The following is a 24,916-nucleotide window of genomic DNA, read 5'->3' on the forward strand; positions in this document are numbered from 1 at the left end:
AATCATCGATAGGACACCATGGGCTTTCCTGGTTGCCTGTTTACGCTGTTCAGAGAACTTCATATCTGCGCATATTGTAACTCCCAGATCCTTTTTCTGCTCCACTGTTTCCTCCTCCAATGCCATACAATAAGTCACTTGTTTGTTTCTTTCTTGTGATGTTATATACAGTCAGTTCATCTGACTTTCTGAGTGAAAACTTTGCCTACTTGGTGCTCTTGTTATCATTGGGTTATTGTACTCTACAGTTACAATTTTTATTAATCTTATAAACCTCTACTAAAAATGGCCAGTAAAATCCATATGCAGATTGTGTTATTGTTTAAAATGCTGTTCCTACCACCAGTTGATGCCATTTGTAGAGGCTGCATTTTTGGCTTTAGTAAATTCTTCTCTTTCCAGTTCTGACCCAAACAGATATTTAATAGGGAAATCCATATTCAAATTTGTCAACTTTTGTGTTTGAGCTTGAATGCCTCTGTACAGCAAAGCATGGTGATTTAAATGCAGTCCTGCTTGTTTGGTTCAGAAAAAGCAAGGGTGCAGAATGCTCCAGTTTCTGACTGTATTTTGAAGCAAATGATGGGTTCTTTAGTTTCAGAGCTGAAAAATGAGTTCAGCTGTGAATTTAGAGTTGACTACAATATTTGTAGTGAGTCATGGGAGGTTTCTCACAATGTAATGTTAGATTATGGTATAGTTTAGGGCTCATTAAGCATTACTTATTTGAGGTAGTGCAATATCATGGCAATTCATTGTGTTGTGAAGGTATTCACAATATGAGATATACTTAATGATGCCAATTTATAACTACTTATGTAGTTGGCTATGTACAGAAATGATGCAAATGCACTAACTTGTACATTAGTTAAACTATTTACGTAACCTGAGGCTTCAGCCCTAAACTATACAGTAATCTAAATTACTCCACACCATCAGGCATCTCTCATTTTGTGGATCTATACTTTGCAACTGGGTTGTCATCATTGCAACACCAGTGTACCTGCCCACCCACTGATGAGCCAATAAGCTCCGAAACGGTGCCATATGGGTGATGGAATCTGCTGAGAATAAGTAACAGTAGTCTTCTCCTATGGTGAAGCGTTACTTATTCGAGGTAGTGCAATATCATGGCAACTCATGAAGACATTCACAATATTGAGATATACTTAATGATGCCAATTTATAACTACTTATATAGTTGGCTATGTACAGAAATGATGCAAATGCGCTAACTTGTACAATGTTAGATTATATTACTTCTACATTGCTTTTACAAATGAAAACTACACACTGTGGATATTTTCAATGCAAATGTAATGGGTATTTTTTTACTGCGTTTTGTATAAGCTTTGGGAATTCTGGGGAAGAAAAGTCAAAAGAACATATTACTGTGGCAGTCGTTTTTATTATTTTTTAATTTTGTTTTCAACTTGTTCTTATTTCAATTTGGTAATCACATACAATCTCTGTTTTTGGCTTTTCAAGAACATTGTTATTTCCTAATTCTGACAGTTATTTAGAAGCCATCATGCAAACTGATGAAGTCATGTCTCAAAAAAGCAATCATTATTTTTGCCTTCAGCTGACAGGGGCTGCATTTTTTTTTTATTAATTCCCACCATTGTTTACAGAAACTTGAATATTTTCCTTTGTGATTTCATTTGTTTCTGTTTTGTGCTGGTCTTTGGAAGGTATTCCATTTAGAAAATGTGGCAAGTTAATTTTTCAATTTAAAATTTTTTTGAAAAATTAAAGAAGTAATATCTGTAGTTACGAACCCGGGCATTTCTGATTTCATTGTTGAGAATATTGTTGACATTTATAATGAATAAAAAGTATTCATGACTGTGGTCCCTTACTCTCTGTATTCATGAGATCTACCTCCTGATGACTCTTACTTTTTCTTGATTTAAAAGACCACAGCTTTCTCAATTTTATAGGGATCTCTGATCACAGAACAGGCTCCTGATTACTAAAGAAAGTTTATATAAATAAAAGGCAAAATTTTGATAGCTGAAATTTACCTTTTACCTTTAAAAAAAAAGTTATCTTTTTTGAAAGATAGTTAAGGAAAGTTCAGTAATTCTGCCAATACTTATTTCAGCTCTACAACCTAAAAAATTTTGTAGCAACCTAATACAACCATGATTGCATAAGTTTTTACAAATGTTTGTTTTCTGTTTATTAGACAGTGTAGCTCATTTTTTTTGTTGGAGAATGCTTAGCTAGACAAATTATGTATTGTTTTGTAGGGTGCACTTTGGTGTATATTATGACCAAGTAATCTTTTTTAAAAACAACTCAAATGTGTGTCAGTTTTAGGCTTTTCTTAATGAACCATGAATACTAAGGTTTTTCTTTGCGGTTTTGCTCCCGAGTTGAACTGGGCAACAAGGTGAGCAAGGTAGCGTGTAACGTTTAAATCATTTGCTAAGAATGCTCCTAATAAACACACAGTACAGTGCTGATTTGAAGTATTTTGATTAGAAGTGAAATTTCATAGTAAGGACCATAATGGCTTATTTTTATTTTTTAACTAACCCTTGACCTGTAAGCCATTTTTGGTTAGTGCTTATTACTGTAATCAGTATGTATCTATCATTTTAAATAAGCAATAAAAATAAAATATTTTGTTTAGTATATAAAATAACTAAGATTGAAATTATGGAAGGATATATATTTGTTTTAAAGCCATTTTCAGATTACTTTGTTAATGTTCCCTTAACAAAACTAAAGAAAATATCAACTGAAAGTTAAGTTATGAAGTTTATAAGAAAGATACTATGTCGAGCGCATGTGTTTGAATGACATAAAAGATTTTAAGAAGGAAGAGAGAATGTGGAAGATGATGTATGACCAGACTGTCTGGTATCCATGAAAACTGATGAAAATGGTAAGGACATTGATTTGAAGTGATCATCGGTTAAGCACTAGAATGCTTGCATCAGAACTCAGTATGGAAAAAGAAACAGGTAGACAGATTTTAACTGAAATTTTAGGCATGAGAAAAGTGTGCCAAGATGGTACCAAAAATTTTGAATGAAGAATCAAAGAATGAGAAGGCTCCAAGTTTATGAAGGTGTTTTGAAAAAAATTGAAGATCCAGATTTTATGAGTACTCTAATTACTTTCAATGGGCGCCTCCGTAGCCAGGTGGGAAGGAGCAACAGTGCATAGCACACGCTTCTTGATTAGACCGGGGTTCAAGCCTGTCACCACCAAATACGGAGGATGCGGAAAGGTCAAGGGAATGACCACCGCATATTCCTGGAGCAATATGGCCTTAGTTGCTAATGCTCCTAAAAACCAAATAACAAACAAACAATTACTTTCAATGAAAGTTGGCTGTTCCAGTATGCTGTTGGCTGTTCCAGTATGCTGTTGGCTGTTCCAGTATGCTGTTCCAGTTGGCTGTTCCATATCTGATGACAGCTATACCATTCTGATTTTATTTTTATTTGCATTTTATTAGAATTTTGATGTACTAATTTTACTTTACAGTTCCTCACTCTATATTGGCTTGGCATTCAGCCTGTAATTTTCTTAATTTATCATAACCTCTAGAATATTAACGTTCTTTCACAAATTTACTTCACTTTTTGTACTTTCCTCACCCTTCTGGTTACTGGCACTTTGTGCAACTTTCACATACATTTATTCATACTTAATTCAATATATTAATACAACTTATATATATTCTTGCATCCTTTAATGCTGCTTTGCACTTTTAGGTGCATCTGACATACCTGATTTATTAATCTTGCATTCACTGAAACCATTTCATCAACTGTATGCCTCTTTTCATATGTAACTCTTTAAACCCTTTTAAGGGGTTACATTGAACACCCATTTATATATATATTTTTTTCTTTTTCTTTTTTTTTTTTTTTTTTCACTCTTTTTCTCACACTCCTTCCTTCCTTTCTTTTTGTGTCTTGTTTTCTCTCTCTTTTATTTTTTATTTTCCATGCATTGGTAAGGTTTAGCATTAGCTGCCTTAGACTGTATTAGCTTATTTTCTTATTTCGTTTTCTTCTTTATGTACATAAAGGTAGAGGCAATATAAATATAAAGGTAGATAGAGGTAAAAAAAAGAGAGCGGAAAACGGGCAAAGAAACAAATAAATAACGAAGACAGAAGTAGAAATTTTTAGAGATTTTTACTATTAAACGTATTATTTTTACATATGTTTAATTAAATATATGTATATATTTAATTGTTTTTATCTATGTTATATAATAATTTGAACTGTATCCGACTTGCATTAGCAGCGGTGGAACTGTCTGATGATAATATAAAAAACAATATTTTTATACTTTTCATGCAAACTATAAACAAACATAATGGCAATAGTGGTGGCACTTTATCTATCAAGATGTTTAACTCTGCATAAACAACCACCTATCACTTCCAGTACTAATCAAGTAAGACTATTAAGAAAGCTTCATGGAGTTACAGTTACTAATCTTGAAGAAACAATTAACAAGTAACAGGTATATTTCTGAGTGGAGCATCTAAACCCCCCCCCCTCCTCACCAGAAAAATTCATGTTGCATGTTAGTTGCCTGGTACTGTCACTATGTTAAAGGAATGGAAATCTGGTTGTTAAATAAAAAAATCAATTATTTTTTTTCAAATATAGTTATTAACTTCAGTATAGATGTATTGATTGTTAAATATGTGTGTTATGTTTTATTTTAAAAGGTTTTTCAAGTCCGTAAGATTACAGGAAAGGATGCAAATAAAATCTTTGCAATGAAAGTACTAAAAAAGGTAAATATCATGTTAAACTTATGTGTTGTGAATTCTAAATGAGTTTTAAAAAATTTCTTTAACAGATTTTATGCAGATTTATTTTTGAACTCTTGATATTTATAATTATGCTAAGCACTCTTTTGCTATTTATAATTATGCTAAGCACTATGGGTGGGATTTGGGAACATATCTATTTTTCTATAGAATTGTTTGTACTGATAGGGGATTTATTATCATTCAGCCTGGAGATTTCTGGAGTTTAGCATCCTGCAATAATGTATTAAGTATAGTACATATACGAGGTAATTGTAAAGAAATTTGGCCACTTTAGAGCTGGAATCTTTATGCTATTCTCACTTTGATTTTCCTTTTTCATGAAGAACAAAGCACGTAGAGAAAGAGTATAAATAACTAACTGCTTGTTTCTGCACAAGCATAGTATGCTACTAACAAGCAAGCAAAGAGCTGAGGTTGTAATAAATGTGGAAGTCAAGTTAAAACATGATTTTGATATGAATACCAGTTTAACTCCACTGTGGTACCCCATGATGGTACAGAACTCTGTAAAATTGCAGACTGTAATGTCATTTTTATGTAGTGCATGTGTTTAACTCTTTCTGACTATTTTGCTACCAGGAAGGCCTTTCTAGTATCCGAGTACATTACGAGGCAATGGGTCACAACTAAGCATGAACTAGCAGATCTTGACTATCACATTGAATGTGATGAAAGTGAAAATATAAAAATAATTAAAAAATATATTAGTATAGAAGTCCTGCACTGGAAAGCCAGTACCAACAGTATGATCTCACACTGATGGATGTCATTGCCAGCATAATTAAGCCCTCACAGGAACCAGAGGACTGGAAAGAGTCAGGATCACATGCAGTAGTTACAAATTGGGAACTGTTAAAAGTGAAGCAGTAGTAGACACTGCAACAGGATGATAGCTCCCAGGAACCAACAGGTGCTAATGTAGAGGAGGAGGCCATGAGATTCTAAAGTTGGTGGAAAACTTGTTTGGAAAAGTTTTGTACTGCTCAGAAGATAAAGTCACACAGTTTAGTAGATAAATTCTATGAGGACCAGTACAAAAGTAATGCTGCCTAATTATTTGCTTTCAAATGTGGTGCTGTAGATCATTTCGTTGAGTGGTCACTAGAGTTCGCTGATTTCATCATACTGAGTGGTGCTGTGATCGGGCTTGTGAGTGCAGCACACATAGTTCAAAATGGCGGATGTTACAGATATACATATCAAGCAAAGAGTGGTGATTGAATTTCTTACCAGGGAAGAAATGATGCCTGTCGAAATTCATACGCATTTCAAAAATATTTATGGTGACAATACTGTAGATGTGAGTATAGTTAGACTTTGGGTAAGACACTTTAAGAGTGGAGAAAGTGGCATTGTTGACAAGCCCCAAATGAGCCGGCCAGTAATGTCAGTGACAACAGATAACAAGAGCCAGATCGAGACGTGCTGATCAAAGAGGACTGCCGCATCACAACACACAAATTGGCCAATGCAGTAGGTATAGGAAAACCTGCTGTGGTAATCATCATAAAGGAACTAGGCTACAACAAGGTTTGAGTCTGGTGGGTCCCAAAAATGCTGACACATGAGCACAAAGAAGCCTGGAAAGTTATCTGTATGGAACTTCTCCAGTGCTACGAGGGTGAAGAAGAGTGGGGTTTTTTTTTTTTTTTTTTTCCATGCATAGTCACAGGTGACGAAACCTGGGATCCACCACTACAACACTAAAAGGAAGAGAGAGAGAGTAGATGAAGTGGCACCTTCAAAATTCACCGCATAAGAAGTTCAAAGGACAGCTTTCTGTCGGTAAAGTTATGGCAACAGTATTTTGGGACAAAGTGGGGGTCTTGCTATTGGACTTCTTGGAGCATAGGCGCCTCCGTAGCCAGGTGAGAAGGAGCAGCAGTGCGTAGCACACACTTCTTGATTAGACCGGGGTTCGAGCCCATCACCACCAAATACGGAGGATGCGGAAAGGTAAGGGAATGACCACCGCATATCCCGGAGCAATATGGCCTTAGTTGCTAATGATCCTAAAAACCAAATAACCACTCTTGGAGCATGGCACCACAATCAACTCGGATCAATATGTGGAAACGTTGAAAAAGTTGAAAGCCCTCATAGAGTTCGACTGGACAAAAACCTTAATGATGATGTTCTTCTCCGTGACAATGCACAACCCCACTCCAGTCTGCGCACGATGGAGGCCATTGCAAAACTGGGGTGCACTGTTCTTCCTCACCCCTCTCACAGCCCAGATCTTGCACCTTTGACTATAATGTTTTTGGCTCACTGAAGGATGCACTCTCTGGTACCCATTTTCTGCACGACGACCAGCTCAAGCACAGTGTTCGCGAAGCCCTCCAGAACAAGAGTAAGGATTTACAGGATTAGAATGCAGTGTCTAACTCAGATATGGCGGAAGTGCATAGAAAATGGTGGTGACTTTGTGGAAAAATAAGTGTTTATTATTGATTGAGGATTAACTGATATAAAAGGCATAGTTGGAGGAATGAAATTTTCTGAGGAAAAAAATAGGAGGCATTACTTTCGTACCATTCCTCGTATCTTACATTCTGATAACCAGAGAAGTGGTACAAAACATGGCTCCAGTCCTCAGGAGCATCACCAATGCTGCTGCTGATTTGCTGAGTTGACTAGGTTAAATCTAAAGAGACAAAACATTAAGCGATCCTTCTCCGGTGAGTATGGAAGATGTTTGAAGACATGGGTAAAACCATTGCTGAGTAGATTTTGAAATGGTAAAGATGATGTTTGGAATAAAATGGTTGGTAACAGATCCTCTCAGCAAAATTTTGCTTATTCCAATTTAGGATCTGTTAGGGGATCATATGTGATTCCGAGAAAAGAAAAAAAAGGTTAACTTTTCTGTATGTATGGGGAGCGATGCCCAGCAGCAGAGACAATATAGTATTTGCAATGATGATTGCACTCAAGCTAGTGCAACAGTGTTATTTGGTTTGCAGCTGCATCTCTATAAGTTATAGAAACCAGGCATGTGTATGGTGACTGGGTCAAGGTGTTTAAGACTTTAAAAGGATTGAGTAAACTAATTGTTGCAGGTATCTTTACGCTTATTCACACAATATTCACAATTTAAACAGCGAGAGAGAGAATTTTAGAATAGACATCCTAATACTTGTGATATATTTTGCTTCTCTCTTTCTTTTTTTTAGTATGACAATAAACTGAGAGATTGAGTAAACTAATTGTTGCAGGTATCTTTACGCTTATTCACACAATATTCACAATTTAAACAGCGAGAGAGAATTTTAGAATAGACATCCTAATACTTGTGATATATTTTGCTTCTCTCTTTCTTTTTTTTAGTATGACAATAAACTGAGAGTTTGGATTCCTCTACTGCCAATGGCAATTGAATTTCAGTAGTTCAAATACTACTGGAGTTCATCGAAAAATCAATATTTAAAAAAGCATTCATTAAATAGTGGTGGAACTATGGTTTTAAACATATTTATGTATGATCTCTGTTTAAATATTTATTTCACGATAAAATATTAAAAAAGTTACCACTGGGGAAAAAAAATTCCTTATTTATGGCAGGTGCAATTTTACATTTTAGTCACCAGAATAATTGTTTTAGATGATCAGGAGTCTGTGAATCTTCTGGCCCTGCCCATTACAGTTTGTGCACCCTATCATCATTATCAAGCTCAGGTCAAAAAATTTACCATGATATTAATGACTGTCATGTTTTCACTCTAAATTGCTAATCAGCTATCCCATGAGCACTTTGTTTCTAGTCCATTTTATATTGAGAGAGAAAAAAAAAAGTATTGAATAAATTTAATTATTCAGTTGTTTATTTTATTTTAAATAAATGTCATACAACAGTTTTTTATTTTATGAATTTGCAGTCAGTGGACAACATAATGTGAGCAGTGGAGCCAACTTACACAGTGATATCATTAGCATTAGTAGAGGCATTTGATGCAAGAAAGCAAGCTTATGCAGCATCAGCCAAAAAAAAAAAATAAAGTAAAATAAATAAATAAAAAATAACCACTTCCACTTCACCCATCTGTTCGTTCGAAATACCTGTCCAGCTGAGCCTTAAACTTATTTAGGCTATCAACTTCCATGACAAGAGATGGAAGTCTGTTCCACCTACCAACCACCCGCTGGCTAAAGGCAAATTTCCGCACATCTATCCTACATCTGTCCTTCCTCAATTTGAATTTATGCCCTCTCAGGTGATTATTCTGAGCAAGAGGAAGAATCCCATCAGCATTGAGCATGCTCAAACCATTCAAGGCTTTGTACACCTCTATCAGATCACCTCGCTGGTGCCTAGTCTCCAGACACTGTAATTCGCAAAACTTAAGCCTTTCTTCGTAAGAGCACCCCTTTGTTCCATTCACTAATCTTGTTGCCCTTCTCTGTACTTGTTCCAGCAGCTCTACATTCTTCTTGAAATGAGGCCTCCAGACCTGTATACAGTACTCTAGGTGTGGCCTGACCATTGCCTTATACAAGGGAATAATCACCTCCTTATCCCTGCTAGAAAAATTCCTATATATCATTGACAATACACCATGAGCTACTCTTGCAGCCCATCTCCACTGCTCAGAGAACTTCATATCTGCCTGCATAACCACCCCCAGGTCCCTTTCATTCTCTACCACTGTCAGTGTAGTACCACAGAGTTGATACGTTGCTCTGGGGTTGCTGTTTCCCATGTGTAGTACTTTACATTTGTCAATGTTAAACTTCATTTGCCACCTCTCAGCCCATCTGCTCAACCTTTCCAGATCCTGTTGCAGCAGCACAGTGTCAGTAGTGTCCTTGACAACCCTGCCTACCTTTGTATCGTCTGCAAACTTCGACATTAAGCTTGATATACCATCATCAATATCATTTATGAATACAGAAAACAATAATGGACCCAACACTGAGCCCTGAGGGACTCCACTAATAACATTAGTCCACGACGAACAGTGTCCATTGATTACCACTCTCTGTCTTCTCCCCCTCAGCCACCCCTTTATCCACAGCAGCTATTTGCCTCCAATGTCACACTGCTCCAATTTGTGCAGCAGTCTTCCATGTGCAACAGTATCAAAAGCCTTTCTAAGATCCAAGTATATAATATCAAAGTTATTCCCTGCATCCAGTTCCTTTGTGACTGCATCATAGTATCCAATCAAATTGATCAGGCAAGACTTCCCCTTAACAAAGCCATGCTGTGTCCGAGCTATAATTGAAGTCTTGTCTAAATGATCCTGCAGTGCTTCTTTAACTAGTGCTTCCATTAATTTTCCTGGAACAGAAGTTAAGCTCACAGGTCTATAATTACTTGTGTCAGCCTTTGATCCTCCTTTGTGAATTGGGGTCACATTTGCACATCTCCAGTCTGTGGGTACCTCCCCTGAGTCCAAGGAAGCTCTCATAATTATGGCTAAGGGTTTGCTTACTTCCTTTGCTGCCTCCTTTAATATAACTGGATAGATCCCATCCACCCCGGGTGCCTTTCTTGTGTTTATCTTCAACAATTTCTCCTCCACTTTACTCTCAGTTATTACAAGAATCTCTAGCTTACTGCTGGACTTGAATATACCTCTGGCTTTGCCCTCGCTAAATAACTCCTCATGTGTGAATGTCGATGCAAAATATTCATTTAGTTTGTTAGCTACCTGAGCAGGATCATCAACAGTTGACCCATCGATATCAAGTGGACCAATCCGATTCATCCCCTTCCTTCTAGAGTTTACATAAGTAAAGAACTCTTTGCTGTTTTTCTTTGCATCCCTTGCCAAAGATTTCTCGTAATCTGCCTTCGCCTGCCTAACCTTCTTTGTAACTTGGTTACAGATCAACTTGTATCTGTCATAGGCTTCTGTGTCATGTGTTAATTTGTATGTATCCCATGCATGTTTCTTCTCTGCCATATGCCTCATCAGTTCATCTGACATCCATTTAGGCCTAAACCTTGAACAATATTTCTTAGTTGGTATGTAAAGTCTAGTAGCTTCCAAGATAAGTTCTTTGAATGCTTCCCATTTTGCATTTGCTGTTGGTAACATCATCAGTTGGTCCCACTGTATAGAATTTAAATACTGTCTCAGTCCATCGTAGTCGCCTTTACGAAAGTAATAACCCTTCCCTTTACCCCTAATGGTAGTTACCTCTTTGAGTATATCCCACTTCAGCACACTGTGATCACTGGCCCCGAGTGCCAAGCGATAGTGCCCAAGCGATATTTTGTGCGATACATAGCGTTCTTTCTCAGCGGATTAGTCATATTTATTTTCCAGTGTCACTATTCTTCTTGTTTTTCTTAAGTGATTCTTTACTTAAAAGCTTTGAAGTAGAATCCAGAAAGGAAATACACCTTTCTTTCCTTGTGTATATATATATATAATCCGTACTAACCTAACTAAACCTCTAAACCGCTCGGTCACTGGTGGCACCTCTCCTGCCTCCACGTGGCGGGGCTGGTAACCTGGGAGAAGAAAAACACTCTCCCGGGGCAAAAAGGAGCAAAGATGGACATAAATAGACATGCCACTTATGGATCTCATGATCCAGATCTCTCAAGCAGAGAAGACTTAAATGCAGGTAATGCAAAACGGCAGAAAAAAGAAGGCACAGAAAGCCCTGCTCCTCTTTTTTTGATACTGCATTCTTTGACTGACAATCCTTTGAGTAAGCTCTCCCCATTCTTAATACAGAAATGTCTTGAGAATGTGGCGGGCCCACCAAAAATGGTTCGAAGATTAAAATCCGGAGACCTTCTAGTGGAGATGAACGAGAATAAACACTCGGAAAAACTATTAAAAATATCGACTTTTGGTGGAATTCCCACAAAGGTTACCCTGCATGTAAAAGCCGAGTGGGATCTCCTTAATGTATCTGAGGAGGAAATCGTTCAGGAATTAGGCAATCAAAATGTAATAAATGCCAAAAGGATAGTCATTAAGAAAGATGGGGTTCTTACTCCTACCCGAATGGTCATTCTTACATTTAAAACACCAATTTTACCAACAACTGTTAAAGCTTCATATTTACGGTGCAAAATTCGACCTTATATTCCAAACCCAGTCCGATGTTTTAAATGCCAAAAATTTGGACACTCACAAGCAGTCTGCAGGGGTGTAACCACCTGTGCCTCCTGTGGTTCAAAAGAGCATGTTCACACAGTCTGCCCCACTGAAATGCAAAGCTGCCCAAACTGTAAGGGGAATCATTCAGCATTTTCAAAGGAGTGCATCCAGTGGCAGACTGAAAAGAATATACAAAAGTACAAAGTGGAACACAAGGTGCCATACCAAGAAGCAAAAAGACATTGTTTAATTTCAAATAAATTGCCATCTTATTCTTCAGTTGTAAAAAAGCAACAATCCATAACAGTACAAACAGATTGTTCAGTTCCGCCAAGCATCTCAATTTCTGATTGGGCCAGGTCAGTCCTCTCTACACTAAAAGAACAGCCTACCCAACAGCAATCAACTCATTCGGTAAACACTCCATTGACAATACCACCAGATAAAAATTCTGTACAACAGCCAGTTAATCAAACAAGCTCTGAAAGAAATAATCAAAAAACCAGTACTGATACCATGGACATAGATAGAAATTCACACCAAGATGATCCACTTCTTGAATTTCATGCAGAAGAGGAGGACATGGACGTCACTAGACCAAATTTTCCAAAAAGGGAAAAAAGACTAGACAGGCGCAAACAGACGACATCCCGTAAACAAGCAGATAATCCTCAATAATGCATCGAATCATTCAATGGAATTGTCACGGACTCCGAGCTAACTTAGACGATGTTTATGACTTAATTACCGAATATAAGCCTGCTGTTCTTTGTCTACAGGAAACAAACCTGACCCCTAAAATAACTATGAGCATAAAACATCATATAATGCTTAGAAAGGATAGGAACGACTCTAATACAGCACATGGAGGTGTAGCATTGCTAGTAAACTCCAGAACTCCTTTCAGACCAGTCCCACTGCAAACAACTTTAGAAGCAATTGCTGCTAGAGTTATGGTTAAGATAGCGGTAACAGTTGTTTCCATATACCTTTTGCCAAACTATTCATACTCTCTAGCAGATTTGAATGATTTAGTTACTCAGCTGCCACCACCTTTCTGTATCTTGGGTGACTGGAATGGGCATCACCCCCTATGGGGTTCCTTGCACCTTGATAAGAGAGGTCAGTTAATTGAAAAATTTCTTGAAAGGCACAACTTAACATTATTAAACAATGGGACTCACACGTACGTGCATCTTTCCTCAAGGTCAACTTCTGCAATTGATCTTTCAATATGTTCGCCAAACCTCCTTCCTCTTATTGATTGGACGGTTACTGATAACCTGCGAAATAGTGACCACTTTCCAGTAATATGCACACTATCGGCTAACTCTCCTCCTCAAACTGAGATAAAAACTGTTTGGAAATTCGACAAAGCTAACTGGAAGAAATATCAAGAGCTGGCACATCTAGATATTCAGACTATTGAGACTCTCACCATTGACTCTGCCGTAACTTACATAACTCAGCAAATGATAGCAGCTGCAGAAACCAGTATACCCAGATCATCCATGAAAACTCGCTCCCACCCAAAAATATGGTGGAATGAAGCCTGTAGCAATGCGAAAAAAGAGAAGAATAGATACTGGAACTTATTTCGTAAATACCCAACCACAGCTAATCTCATACAGTTCAAGAAAGCTAGAGCTAAATCTCGTCACATACAATGAATAAGCAAAAAAGAGACATGGTCTAAATATGCCTCCTCTATAAACAGGACCACAAATATCAGAACTGTTTGGACTAAAGTTCGAAGAATTAATGGAAAATATCCACCTATAACCACTCCGATAATATATCTAAAAGGCAAAGAAATCTGCAATCCTCTCGATATATCTAATACATTAGGTGAAACCTTTGAAAAAATCTCCGCTGTAACCGCATTTGAGCCAAGTTTCCAGGCACATAAAATACAAGCAGAAAGATATAATCTCAATTTCAGTACTTCACGACAGCATCCATATAATGTACCCCTTACCATGGCAGAGTTACGTTGCGCACTTGCAAGATCTAAAAATAGTGCTGCTGGTCCTGATGGAGTGTACTATGCCATAATATATCACTTGAGTGAAGAATCCCTTTCTGCTCTGCTAAAACTGTATAATAGAATCTTTGGCGAAGACTACTACCCTACCAGTTGGCATCATTCTATTGTATTAGCTTTCCCAAAACCAGGAAAGGACCATTCAGATCCAGCAAATTACCGACCGATAGCGTTAACTAGTTGTATAGGAAAAGCATTAGAAAAAATAATTAATGCCAGTTTGACATGGTTCCTAGAGACTGAATGCATTCTAAGTCAAAATCAATATGGATTTCGAAGAACTAGATCAACACTTGATCTTATGGTCAAAGCTGAAGGAAACATCCGAAATGCATTTCTCAGGAACGAACACCTAGTGATGATATGTCTTGACATCAAAAAAGCTCTTGATACAACCTGGCGGTATGGAATTCTTCACCGATATCTATGAATCCGGTATTCGTGGTCATCTTCCAAAATTTATCCAGAACTTTTTGAGCAATAGGACCTTTCAGGTACGTTTTCACTCTGCTCTCTCACAAACATTTGTGCAAGAAGAGGGGGGTCCCTCAGGGTTCTGTGCTTAGTGCCACGCTCTTCTCTCTCAGGATTAATTCCATTACCAAATGTATTCCCGACACAGTTGAAACTTATCTGTATGCCGACGATCTGGCAATCTCAAGCCACTCACAAAACATGCGTTTCATTGAAAGGCAGCTTCAAGGTACAATTAACAAGCTTGTTCAGTGGGCCAAAAATAATGGATACAGACTTTCAAAACAAAAAACAACAGCAATTCATTTTTGCCGTAAACGGAATTTACATCCAGATCCCGATTTACATCTTGATTCTCATCCAGTTTCTTTTCAACAGAGTATTAGCTTTCTTGGACTAATTCTGGATAGAAAACTTAGTTTCTTAGAGCATATTAAACATATTCGTACAACCTGTCTAAAGAAGCTGAATCTCCTCAGGGCAATTTCCGCTATGTCGTGGGGTGCAGATCGGTACATGCTGCTGCACTTATACCGGTCGCTCATAAGATCCAAACTAGACTATGGGTCACCTGCATATGCCTCAGCTAGAGAAAGTGTACTAAAATGGCTCGACCCAGTACATCACAATGCTCTCCGAATTGCACTGGGAGCTTTTCGTACATCGCCAGTTCAGAGTCTCTATATGGAAGCACATGAACCACCCCTATTTCTTCGTCGGCAAGCTCTGTTATTAAGTTATGCAGCAAAAATCAGAAGTTTCCCACATCATCCTATAAAGCAGTATTTATTCACCCCAAAATGGCATAATTTGTACCAAAATAAACCTTTGCAGAATAAACCATGTGGCATTAGATTACAAAGCATAACTATGTGCTAGGAACTAAATATGAATGACATAATTCTAGATATTAGCACGGCTATGCCACCATGGCAAATACCCTTGGCCAATGTTGACCAACACTTCCAACAATGGGGAAAGAATGCACTTTCAAATTTCAGTTTTCAGCAGATCCATGCAACTCACTCTTTTCAGTTCTCTAGTTTTACCCAAATTTACACTGATGGTTCCAAGACAGATAGTAAAGTTGGAGCAGCTGGGAACTAAATATGAATGACATAATTCTAGATATTAGCACGGCTATGCCACCATGGCAAATACCCTTGGCCAATGTTGACCAACACTTCCAACAATGGGGAAAGAATGCACTTTCAGTTTTCAGCAGATCCATGCAACTCACTCTTTTCAGTTCTCTAGTTTTACCCAAATTTACACTGATGGTTCCAAGACAGATAGTAAAGTTGGAGCAGCTGCAGTTCTACCAAACATTACAATATCCCAGCAGCTCCCTTTGGAGTACAGTATTTATACCGCAGAACTGTATGCTATCCTGATGGCTCTAGACAAAGTAAAACAGTCATTATATCCTCAAACTATTATCTACACCGATTCCTTAAGTGCTGTATCTGCTCTTCAGTGTAAATTTCCTTCCAGTCATCCGTTTCTACAACAAATTCAAACCAAGTTAATGCAGCTTCTTGCAAACAGGCAAAAATTAAATTTCTGTTGGATACCTGGGCACTCTGGAATCACAGGAAACGAACAAGCGGATCTTGCAGCCAAGAACACCAGTCACAGAAAATCAGACATGCAGATACCTTACACAGATTTAAAACGCATCATACATACCAGTGTTAGAAAAAATTGGCTATCCATTTGGCAGGGAGAAAAAAAGAATAAGCTTTTTCAGATTAAAAACGATCACAAGAAGTGGCTATCAAGCCTAAGGGGCAATAGAAAGGAAGAAGTAGTACTTCCTAGAATTCGAATAGGACATACTCACCTAACTCATAGTTATTTACTCACTCAGGAAGACCCTCCACTATGCAGCAACTGTCAAACTCAACTCACAGTAAACCACTTGATCATTGAATGCCCATTATATCTGAGAGAACGAAAAACAGCTTTCTCTTCACATCTATCTTCTTCTAATAAACTTACCTTACAACAGATTCTCGGAGACCAACAAGATATTAATGATGTTTTTACTTTCCTCAAATTGATAAACAAATATCACCTGATCTCAATCCTTTTATTTAATATAACAATCATGTACCAAATAAGATTGAAATAGGATTGAAATTAGTAGCCCTTGCACCAATAAATCCAACAAACAACAACAACTGTGATCACTGCCACCTAGTGGTTCATTTATCTGTAGATTCTTAATGCATGAAGAATCACTGCTGATAATCAAATCAAGAGTATTCCTCCCTCTAGTTGCTTCCCGAACATGCTGATGTAGAAAACAGTCATCCAATAAATCCAAAAAAGCCTTTGCTAGTGTGTGAGTGACCAGCCCCCAAATTCCAGTCAAAATTTTAAATTCAAATTGAGGAAAGACAGATGTAGGATAGACGTGCGGAAATTTGCCTTTGGCCGGCGGGTGGTTGGTTGGTGGAACGGACTTCCATCCCTTGTGGTGGGGGTTGATGGCCTAAATGGGTTTAGGGCTCGGCTGGACAGGTGTTTTGAACGAACAGAGGGGTGAAGTGGAAGTGGGTTTTTTTTTTTTTTTTTTTTTTGGCTGATGCTGCATAAGCTTGCTTTCTTGCATCAAATGCCTCTACTAATGCTAATGTTAATATCTGGGAAATTAAAATCTCCCATTATAAGACTCTCTGATTTACTGGCCCACTCTGTTTCCCTGTACAGTTTCTTATTATACTCATCAGAGTCATTAGGCCTATAGCACACTCCTACTCTCAATTTTGATCTCCCAATGCTTATGTCACACCAAACTGACTCGACACTGCACTGTCCAGCGATGTCCACTGGCTTCACTTCCTTGGATTTTATGTATTTCTTAACTAATAGCATAACCCCTCCTCCCTATCCAGTCTATCCTCTCTGTAGACATTGTACTCCCCAAATTCCAGTTCTGCATTCCTTATATCTGTGTGACACCACGTCTCTGATATCCCAACAATATCTGCCTTTGATGTTTTGAGCAATACCTCAAATTAATCACAGTTTATTTACTAAACTCCTAGCATTGGTGTACACGCAAGTATACATGCACCTATTTCTATTCTTAGCTACCCTAACGCAACCCATGTGTTTACTTGTACCGCAATGACTCCCGGCAGTCTCTGAAATATCCTGCAACTTGTTTTTCAGGCTTCTGCTCATTCCAATAGAAGCAGTGCAAGAATCTCTTTCACCTCTGCCAGTGGCTACTGTTAATCTATTCGTCTTTTGTCTCCCCCCCAATCTAGCAGTTTTCCGACCCACCTAACACTGCCTCGATAGCATCAGCAAATATTCTTGCACCCTTTCTATTTAAGTGTATCCCATCCCTGTAGAAGCAATCTCTCCTGTTAACAAGTACAGTCCAGGCTGATAAAAATTCTACACCTTGAGCCTTGCACAATCTTTCCAGGGCCGAATTGATCGACAAGGCTCTCATCATATACTCTCTCCTATCGTGTCTGGGCAGAATTGCAGACACTTTCAAATTCAACCCTATTTCACGGAGGCGCCTCCGTAGCCAGGTGGGAAGGAGCAGCAGTGCATAGCACACGCTTCTTGATTAGACCGGGGTTCGAGCCCGTCACCACCAAATACGGATGATGCGGAAAGGTCAGGGAATGACCACCGCATATCCCGGAGCAATATGACTTTAGTTGCTAATGCTCTTAAATAACAATAAGAACAACCCTATTTCACGGCTTTTTTTCAACCGTGACCTGTACTTTTTAAGCAATTCTGCCGGTCTCCTACTCTTGATATCATTAGTGCCAACGTGTACAACTATATCACCTTTTGTGCCCTTAAAAGATGATATCTGCTGTACAACGTCATCAACCTTTGCCCCTGGCAGACATACCCTGGTCCTCTTCCACCTATCCTTTTTACAAAGCATGTTCCCCGTTTCCCTGACAGTAGAGTCACCAACAACTACTAGTTCCTTTGGGACCAGCGCATTCTGCCTTGGGGGTTGCCGCTGTGTTGCATGACGACCAAGTGCAAGCTCTGGCGTTGATGTGGGCAGCTGAGAGCTTGATGGGCCCCTCAATTTAGTTCCTTCTCATATAGGCCCATAAGAACGCTGAGTTGTTGCCTGATTTCGATACACTCCTTGCATCGCGCACACACAAAGACATCCCCCATGGCAATATCAAGTCCCGTACCTGAATGCTCCACAAACATCATGCAAGCTGTGCATTTTAGAAGGCTGTGATATCAGCAAACATATCAAGAAAGTGTAGTAACCCTTTCTCTTGTTGGTATCTCTGAAAGTTTTAACTTTTTATAGACAACTGATTGTTAATTTTTGTTAACTTCTATTTTATTAAATAGAACAATCTTTTATTTATCATTTAGGCAACCATTGTAAGGAATCAGAAAGATACAGCTCATACCAAAGCTGAGAGAAATATTTTAGAGGCTGTAAAAGTAAGTTAATTTAACCTGTAACTTATTTTTCTTGGTGGTTCGATAAAAATCATTATACAGGGTTAATGGGGAGATAATCACTAAGCATGTTTGGTGTTTCTATGTATAGTGCAATGAAAACAGATCAAGTAATATTTTTGCACACAAAGGGATGAAATAGAGTAGTTTGGATAGTATCCATACCATAAAGTAGCTGTAGCATAATTTTGCCATACCTTTTGTATAACTGAAAGAAAAGAGAAGAGGCATCTTCTCTTTTCTTTCCTTTTTCCAGGATGACTGTCCACTCCTTTGACCAATTTATGCAAAAAAGAGTCCCCTTTTTGTGTAAATTGGTATATGCAATAGTGGAATAAAGGCTCTGTAAAGGTTATGTTCCCATCTGGAGATGATCATGTAACCTATAAGCCAGTCTGTGCTCCAGTCTTAGTTTGCTCAGTTTCTTTTGAAGATGGGCAATTATCTGTACCCCTCAGGCATAGTCTAGTCTTTTCGATCAGGGCTATAGTTAGCGAATTTCTGTTGGAGGAAATAGAATTTCCCTGTGAGTTACTCCGCCTTTTCAGCCTGCATAACATGCATATCTGCCTATGGATATGTTTGTATGGATTTAATATGCTGGCACAATTTGATGTAAGATGCTAATACACTTAAAACCAACAACAAGAGTAGCAATTTCATCACTGGAAATTGTAATGCAGAAATATAACTTGACCATTTTTTTGCATAATTAGTTTGTATAAAATGTAAAGAAACTTATTTTTTGATATTCTTATTTAAATTATAGAAAATTGGTTCTTTGCAATATTTTTGTATTATGAATTTATTTAGTTGAATATAATTTTTTTATTATTATTTTTTTTTCTTCACAAAAATAAATTGAATATCGCCAAAATTTGCCCTGTTTGCTTGTCATTCCCATTTTTCCGTTAAGACTGAAGTGTTAATATAATGCATATTATAAGAACACATTTTGACAGTCACTAGATAGTTGATTAGACCAACTTTTATGGTAGAGTTTGCTAGTTTGTCTACGAAATAATCTCTTGCTGCTACCACTATCAGTCTGTAGGGAGGTGGGGGATACCTGTGGTAGTGTATAGGTAGGAATACATTGCTGTATTCATCAGCAAATTAAAAAGTGTGGCTCTGTGTGTCAAACATATCTAAAGCTTATCACATCATGTTTATATTTCTCACAATTTTTACATTAGTAAATCTGAAATAGTCAAACTAATGTAGCATCCTAATGAATCTCTTATAGGTTATTGACTTGTATTGGAGCAAGCTTAATCGAAAGGAAACTAGGCCTCTTAAAAATTTCGTGATTCATTCCAAAAATATAGTTTCAGTTTAAGTGAAGTCCATTTAAAGTCTTCTAAACCACTTTTTATAATGAAATTTTGGCTATAAGTTTCCTTAACTACTGCTTTTAATTTTAATTTTATTTTTGCCTAATGCAGTAAAAGCTTTTTGCTTGTTGATTCTGTAATTCTTTCCATTTTAAAGATAGTATTTATGCATGTGTTCATTTTGATGGTCTTACCACTGCCTTCCCAATTCAGAATCTTTCCCCTTTAGCTCAAAATCCTTTTGTCCATTCTGTAAAATTAATATGCTGTCTCTTAGTTTTTCAAATTGCTTGGAACTTGCCACCTGTCAGCCCATCTACTCAACCTTTCCAGATACTGTTGCAGCAGCAGTATAGCATCAGTAGTGTCCTTAACAACCCTGCCAACCTTTGTATTGTCTGCAAACTTGGACATTAAGCTTGATATATGGACAATAATGGACAAAAACAATAATGGACCCAACAGTGAACCCTGAGGGACTCCACTAATAACATTCGTCCATGATGAGCAGTGTTCATTGATTACCACTCTGTCTTCTCCCCCTCAACCATCCCTTTATCCATAGCAGCAATTTGCCTCCAATGCCACACTGCTCCAATTTGTGCAGCAGTCTTCCATGTGTAACAGTATCAAAAGCCTTTCTAAGATCCAAATATATAATATCAAAGTTATTCCCTGCATCCAGCTCTTTTGTGACTGCATCATAATATCCAATCAAATTGGTCAGGCAAGACTTCCCCATTAACAAAACCATGCTGTGTCCGCGCTATAACTGAAGTCTTGTCTAGATGATCCTGCAGTGCTTCTTTGACCAGTGCCTCCATTAATTTTCCTGGAACAGAAGTTAACCTCAGAGGTCTATAATTACTTGTGTCAGCCTTTGATCCTCCTTTGTGAATTGGGGTCACATTTGCACATACAAACTTTCTTGAAAGTAATGGTTACAACCTTTTCACATCCTATTAGTGAAAAGATTGGATACCTTTTCACACCCCTATTGCATTACCACTTTGAGTTATTTAAACTGGAATGGCTATTAATGGTGGGGTGCATAATTTTTTTTTGGAAATGCTTTAATGGTGTCTTACAAATTACAGAATATTGATTAATATGTTAGTCATCATAAATATATAATTATAACATGACAAACATGCCATGACCTCCAAAAAAATAATTGAAACCAAAATCATATTTGAGTTTGCCAGGCTATCTAGATTCATTTTACATTAAAGAATGTGCTCTCTATATGATGATGCTATTAGTCACACTGCTCAAATAGTAAAGTATCTTTTCAACCTCCTCCTGGAGAAAAGCTTCTTAGAAGTTTCCTTAATGCATCACAAGGAGAGTTGGTCATCCCTTTATGTTTTGTTATGTCAGTATTAACTACACAGTTTCGAAAAAAATTGTTGTACTGCTTCACATCAGAAGATTGGAATCTCTTAACTGATTTTTCTCAGATTTTGGCTGGCTGAATTAAATTCAATTGACTTTTACACTGGTTATTTTTATAACAGGCTCTATGATGGGATTCAGTCATTTGTTCCATTAAGAACTAATTCAGAGCATGAAAGTCTTTCCCTGTTGGATGTCAAATAGGCTCATAAGTATGATCCATTCCAAGAATCTCTTACATAAGCATTTTATTAAAAATCATACCTAGTCATCATATGCAGCTTCCTTGGGTCTCAGGTGAGAGGTTAAAAATTAATCAATTCTTAGTATGGGTAATATCTCAGATTCATTGAATATGTTTTACATGATTCGAACATGAAACTTTTCTGTGGGTTTGACAAAGTCAAAACATATTCTTATACTCTCTCTTTGACAAGCATTATTTTTGCTTTTCTTCTACTGAACAGGAAAATCTTTTAACACAAGTTTGCTCAGCTTTCCTGATTTGTTACTGTTCCTGACCACTATTGTCAGTTGATAGTTGTTGTTCAGGATTGTTCGAGTTCATTTGAACTTCAGCCTGACAATATTTTAACTGTTACTTCTAAGGTCAAAGTCCATATCACCATAAGACCTGGTATGTGGCACTCAGACTATTTAAAAACTGCTTGAATACACTAGTGCCTATTCATAATAATTTGTTCAATTTCTGCATTTCCTCTAGTGTTTATCCTAAGTCTTTCATGAGTTTATACTTAGTTCCATGTTTTTAAAAATCATGGAGATAAATTTAAACCCTGTAATTTTCGAGCCATATCAATTATTAACATTTTAGCTGGGATCTTTGAAACTGCAGATGTGGATAAAAAAGGATATGTACAACCATCCTTTTCTCATGAATTTCAATTTGGGGGTTTATACCATGTAGATCAACCTATTCTAATATGGCGTTATTTTCACACTTCATGTATGTTAATCTGGATAAGGGTCATCAGATTAATTTTGTATATTCTTGGAGACATTGCCAAGATTTTTTTTTTTATTCTGTTCACTCTAAAGGAGTTTTACCACCTTTACTTGATTCTATACTTCATTTGTTAAATAATAGTGCTGCAAAGGTTGTCTCAAAGAGACTTCATCCATCGTTGTTTTTTACCTCTTGTAGAGTGCCACAGGGAACTCCTCTGGACCCTCTACCGTTCATCATTATTTCAGTGACTTCACAGCAGTGCTCCAAACTTCGCTGTTAAATGGCAAATGTTTGCTGATGGCCTTAAAATCTAAAGATTATTGATTCAATCCCTGATACTCATATTTTACAGTTTTGGCTTGAATTTATCTCATATTGACTCAATGAAACAGTCTTTAAAACAAGTAAATGTAAGCTATATCTTTTCTCTGGCATCAATTTAAACCTCTAATAGTATTGAATTATTATGTTGATCAGGAAGAGATAGGAGTTTTCAATCATTTAAGGGATCTTGCTGTTACCACGTCAAGATCTTCATCCATCAGCTCATATAAATAATATTCTTCCCAAAGCTTTTTGGCTTCTCATCCTCATTAAATGCACTACCTCGGTGTCCTGTAGTGAGGACACTGAGGTATGGTCATTTTCAAGCAATTGATTTTACCTGTCCTTGATTGTTGTGCCATTGTTTGTTCTCCATCCCAGAAATATATTTCAGACCTGCTTAAACATATTCAAATCAAATTTATTCGTTTTCTTTGTTTCAAGAAATACATAAGAGTTCCATCACAGAGGTCACAATGCTCTATGCAAAAGGTTTCATTTAATTCGTCTTAATTTATGATGTGATATGATCTTCAGTCTATCAGTTTTATTTGTGATTTGGTTCACAATTTTATTGACTATTCTGATTGTTTAACTCCTTGGCACATTTGCCATGAAAATTCCATCTTCAATACATGTCTGCTGACGAGGCTAGTGGGAGCCGGACGTGTTCAAAGCCACTAAGTGGATTTTCTTATTTATTGATTTGAAATTATTGTTTTTCTAAAACTTTTGATTTAAATTTAGTAGTATAGCATTATTTTGTGATTTTCTGATAATCTAGTGTATTTATTCTTTACTCGGCCTTGTAATTGCATAAAAGTATCGGTAAGGGTATCAAATCCACGTGTTACAAGTTGCAGCTCCGCTGAACGAGAAGTTTTTTTAGCCATATTTAGCCGCTTTATTGACCAATTGTTACATCAAATTATTTTCTATAAGTAGCTTATAGACCTAGTCAGGATCGTTAGTTTATTCTGAATTGAGACAGTGAGATTTGGAAGTTAATTAATACTTAAGTGTCCGTAGATTTACCATTTGTAACTTGCCTCCTTTGTTATACGATATGTTATATCCCAAACTAACTAGATAGCATTAGTATAGTATAGTATATAATATAATATTGTCAATTAATCAGTAAAATCTATTAATTTTGTTAAACTTCGTTGTCAATTAAATTGTACTTTTAACTAAATACATATAACGACTTAGATTACAAACGTGACATAATTAATTAATACATAACTTGATACGGAAGTTATATAAATGGAACTTGTAGATAATACTTGACACTGAAATATATATATGTAGCGTTATAACTGTGTTGGGATACAAGTTTAGGGCTATAATTTTGTACTGAAATTGAAATTTTATTGAAATTAAATCGAAATCATGACTCAGACCAGAGCAGCAAAGCAAAAGGCTCAAGCTAATGGGAGTGCTGTGAGGAGAACTGAGGGGGGACAGTTGCCCTCTGAATCACAGCCTTTTAAAACGCACTGCTTGCATGACGTTTGTGGAACAATCGGGTACGGGACATGATAATGCCATGTGGGATGTCTTTGTGTGTGCGCGATGCAAGGAGTGTAACAATCAGGCGACAACTCAGCGTTGTTATGGGCCTATATGAGAGCTTGAAGGACAGGGTGGATGCCCTCGAAGGATCTAAATTGAGGGTCCCATCAAACTCTCAGCTGCCCACATCAACGCCAGAGCTTGCACTTGGTCATCACGCAACACAGCGGCAACCCCCAAGGCAGAATGCGCTCGTCACACAGGAACTAGTAGTTGTTGGTGACTCTATTGTTAGGGAAACGGGGAACATGCTTTGTAAAAAGGATAGGTGGAACAGGACCAGGGTATGTCTGCCAGGAACAAAGGTTGGTGACGTCTTTTAAGGGCACAAAAGGTGATATAGTTGTACAAGTTGGCACTAATGATATTAAGAGTAGGAGACCGGCAGAATTACCTAACAAGTACAGGTCACTGTTGAAAAAAAGCCGTGAATTAGGGGGTTGA

At 37.4% G+C, this 24,916-nt stretch overlaps 1 protein-coding gene across 4 annotated transcripts in view; it reads left to right on the forward strand.

The window, feature by feature from the left end:
* The window catches only part of LOC150089037 (ribosomal protein S6 kinase beta-1-like), a 213,800-nt gene that overhangs the window by 45,242 nt on the left and 143,642 nt on the right, over positions 1-24,916 (forward strand). For all 4 annotated transcript variants that reach the window (XM_090369789.1, XM_090369788.1, XM_090369787.1 and 1 more), the window contains exons 4-5: positions 4,709-4,777; positions 18,785-18,856. In XM_090369789.1, the coding sequence (XP_090225915.1) occupies positions 4,709-4,777; positions 18,785-18,856 (141 nt within the window). The remainder of the gene's footprint in view (positions 1-4,708; positions 4,778-18,784; positions 18,857-24,916) is intronic.

Source organism: Mastigoproctus giganteus, chromosome 3 (genome assembly GCF_048544385.1).
Source record: "Mastigoproctus giganteus isolate SK-2022 chromosome 3, ASM4854438v1, whole genome shotgun sequence".
Taxonomy (NCBI): Eukaryota; Metazoa; Arthropoda; class Arachnida; order Uropygi; family Thelyphonidae; genus Mastigoproctus; species Mastigoproctus giganteus.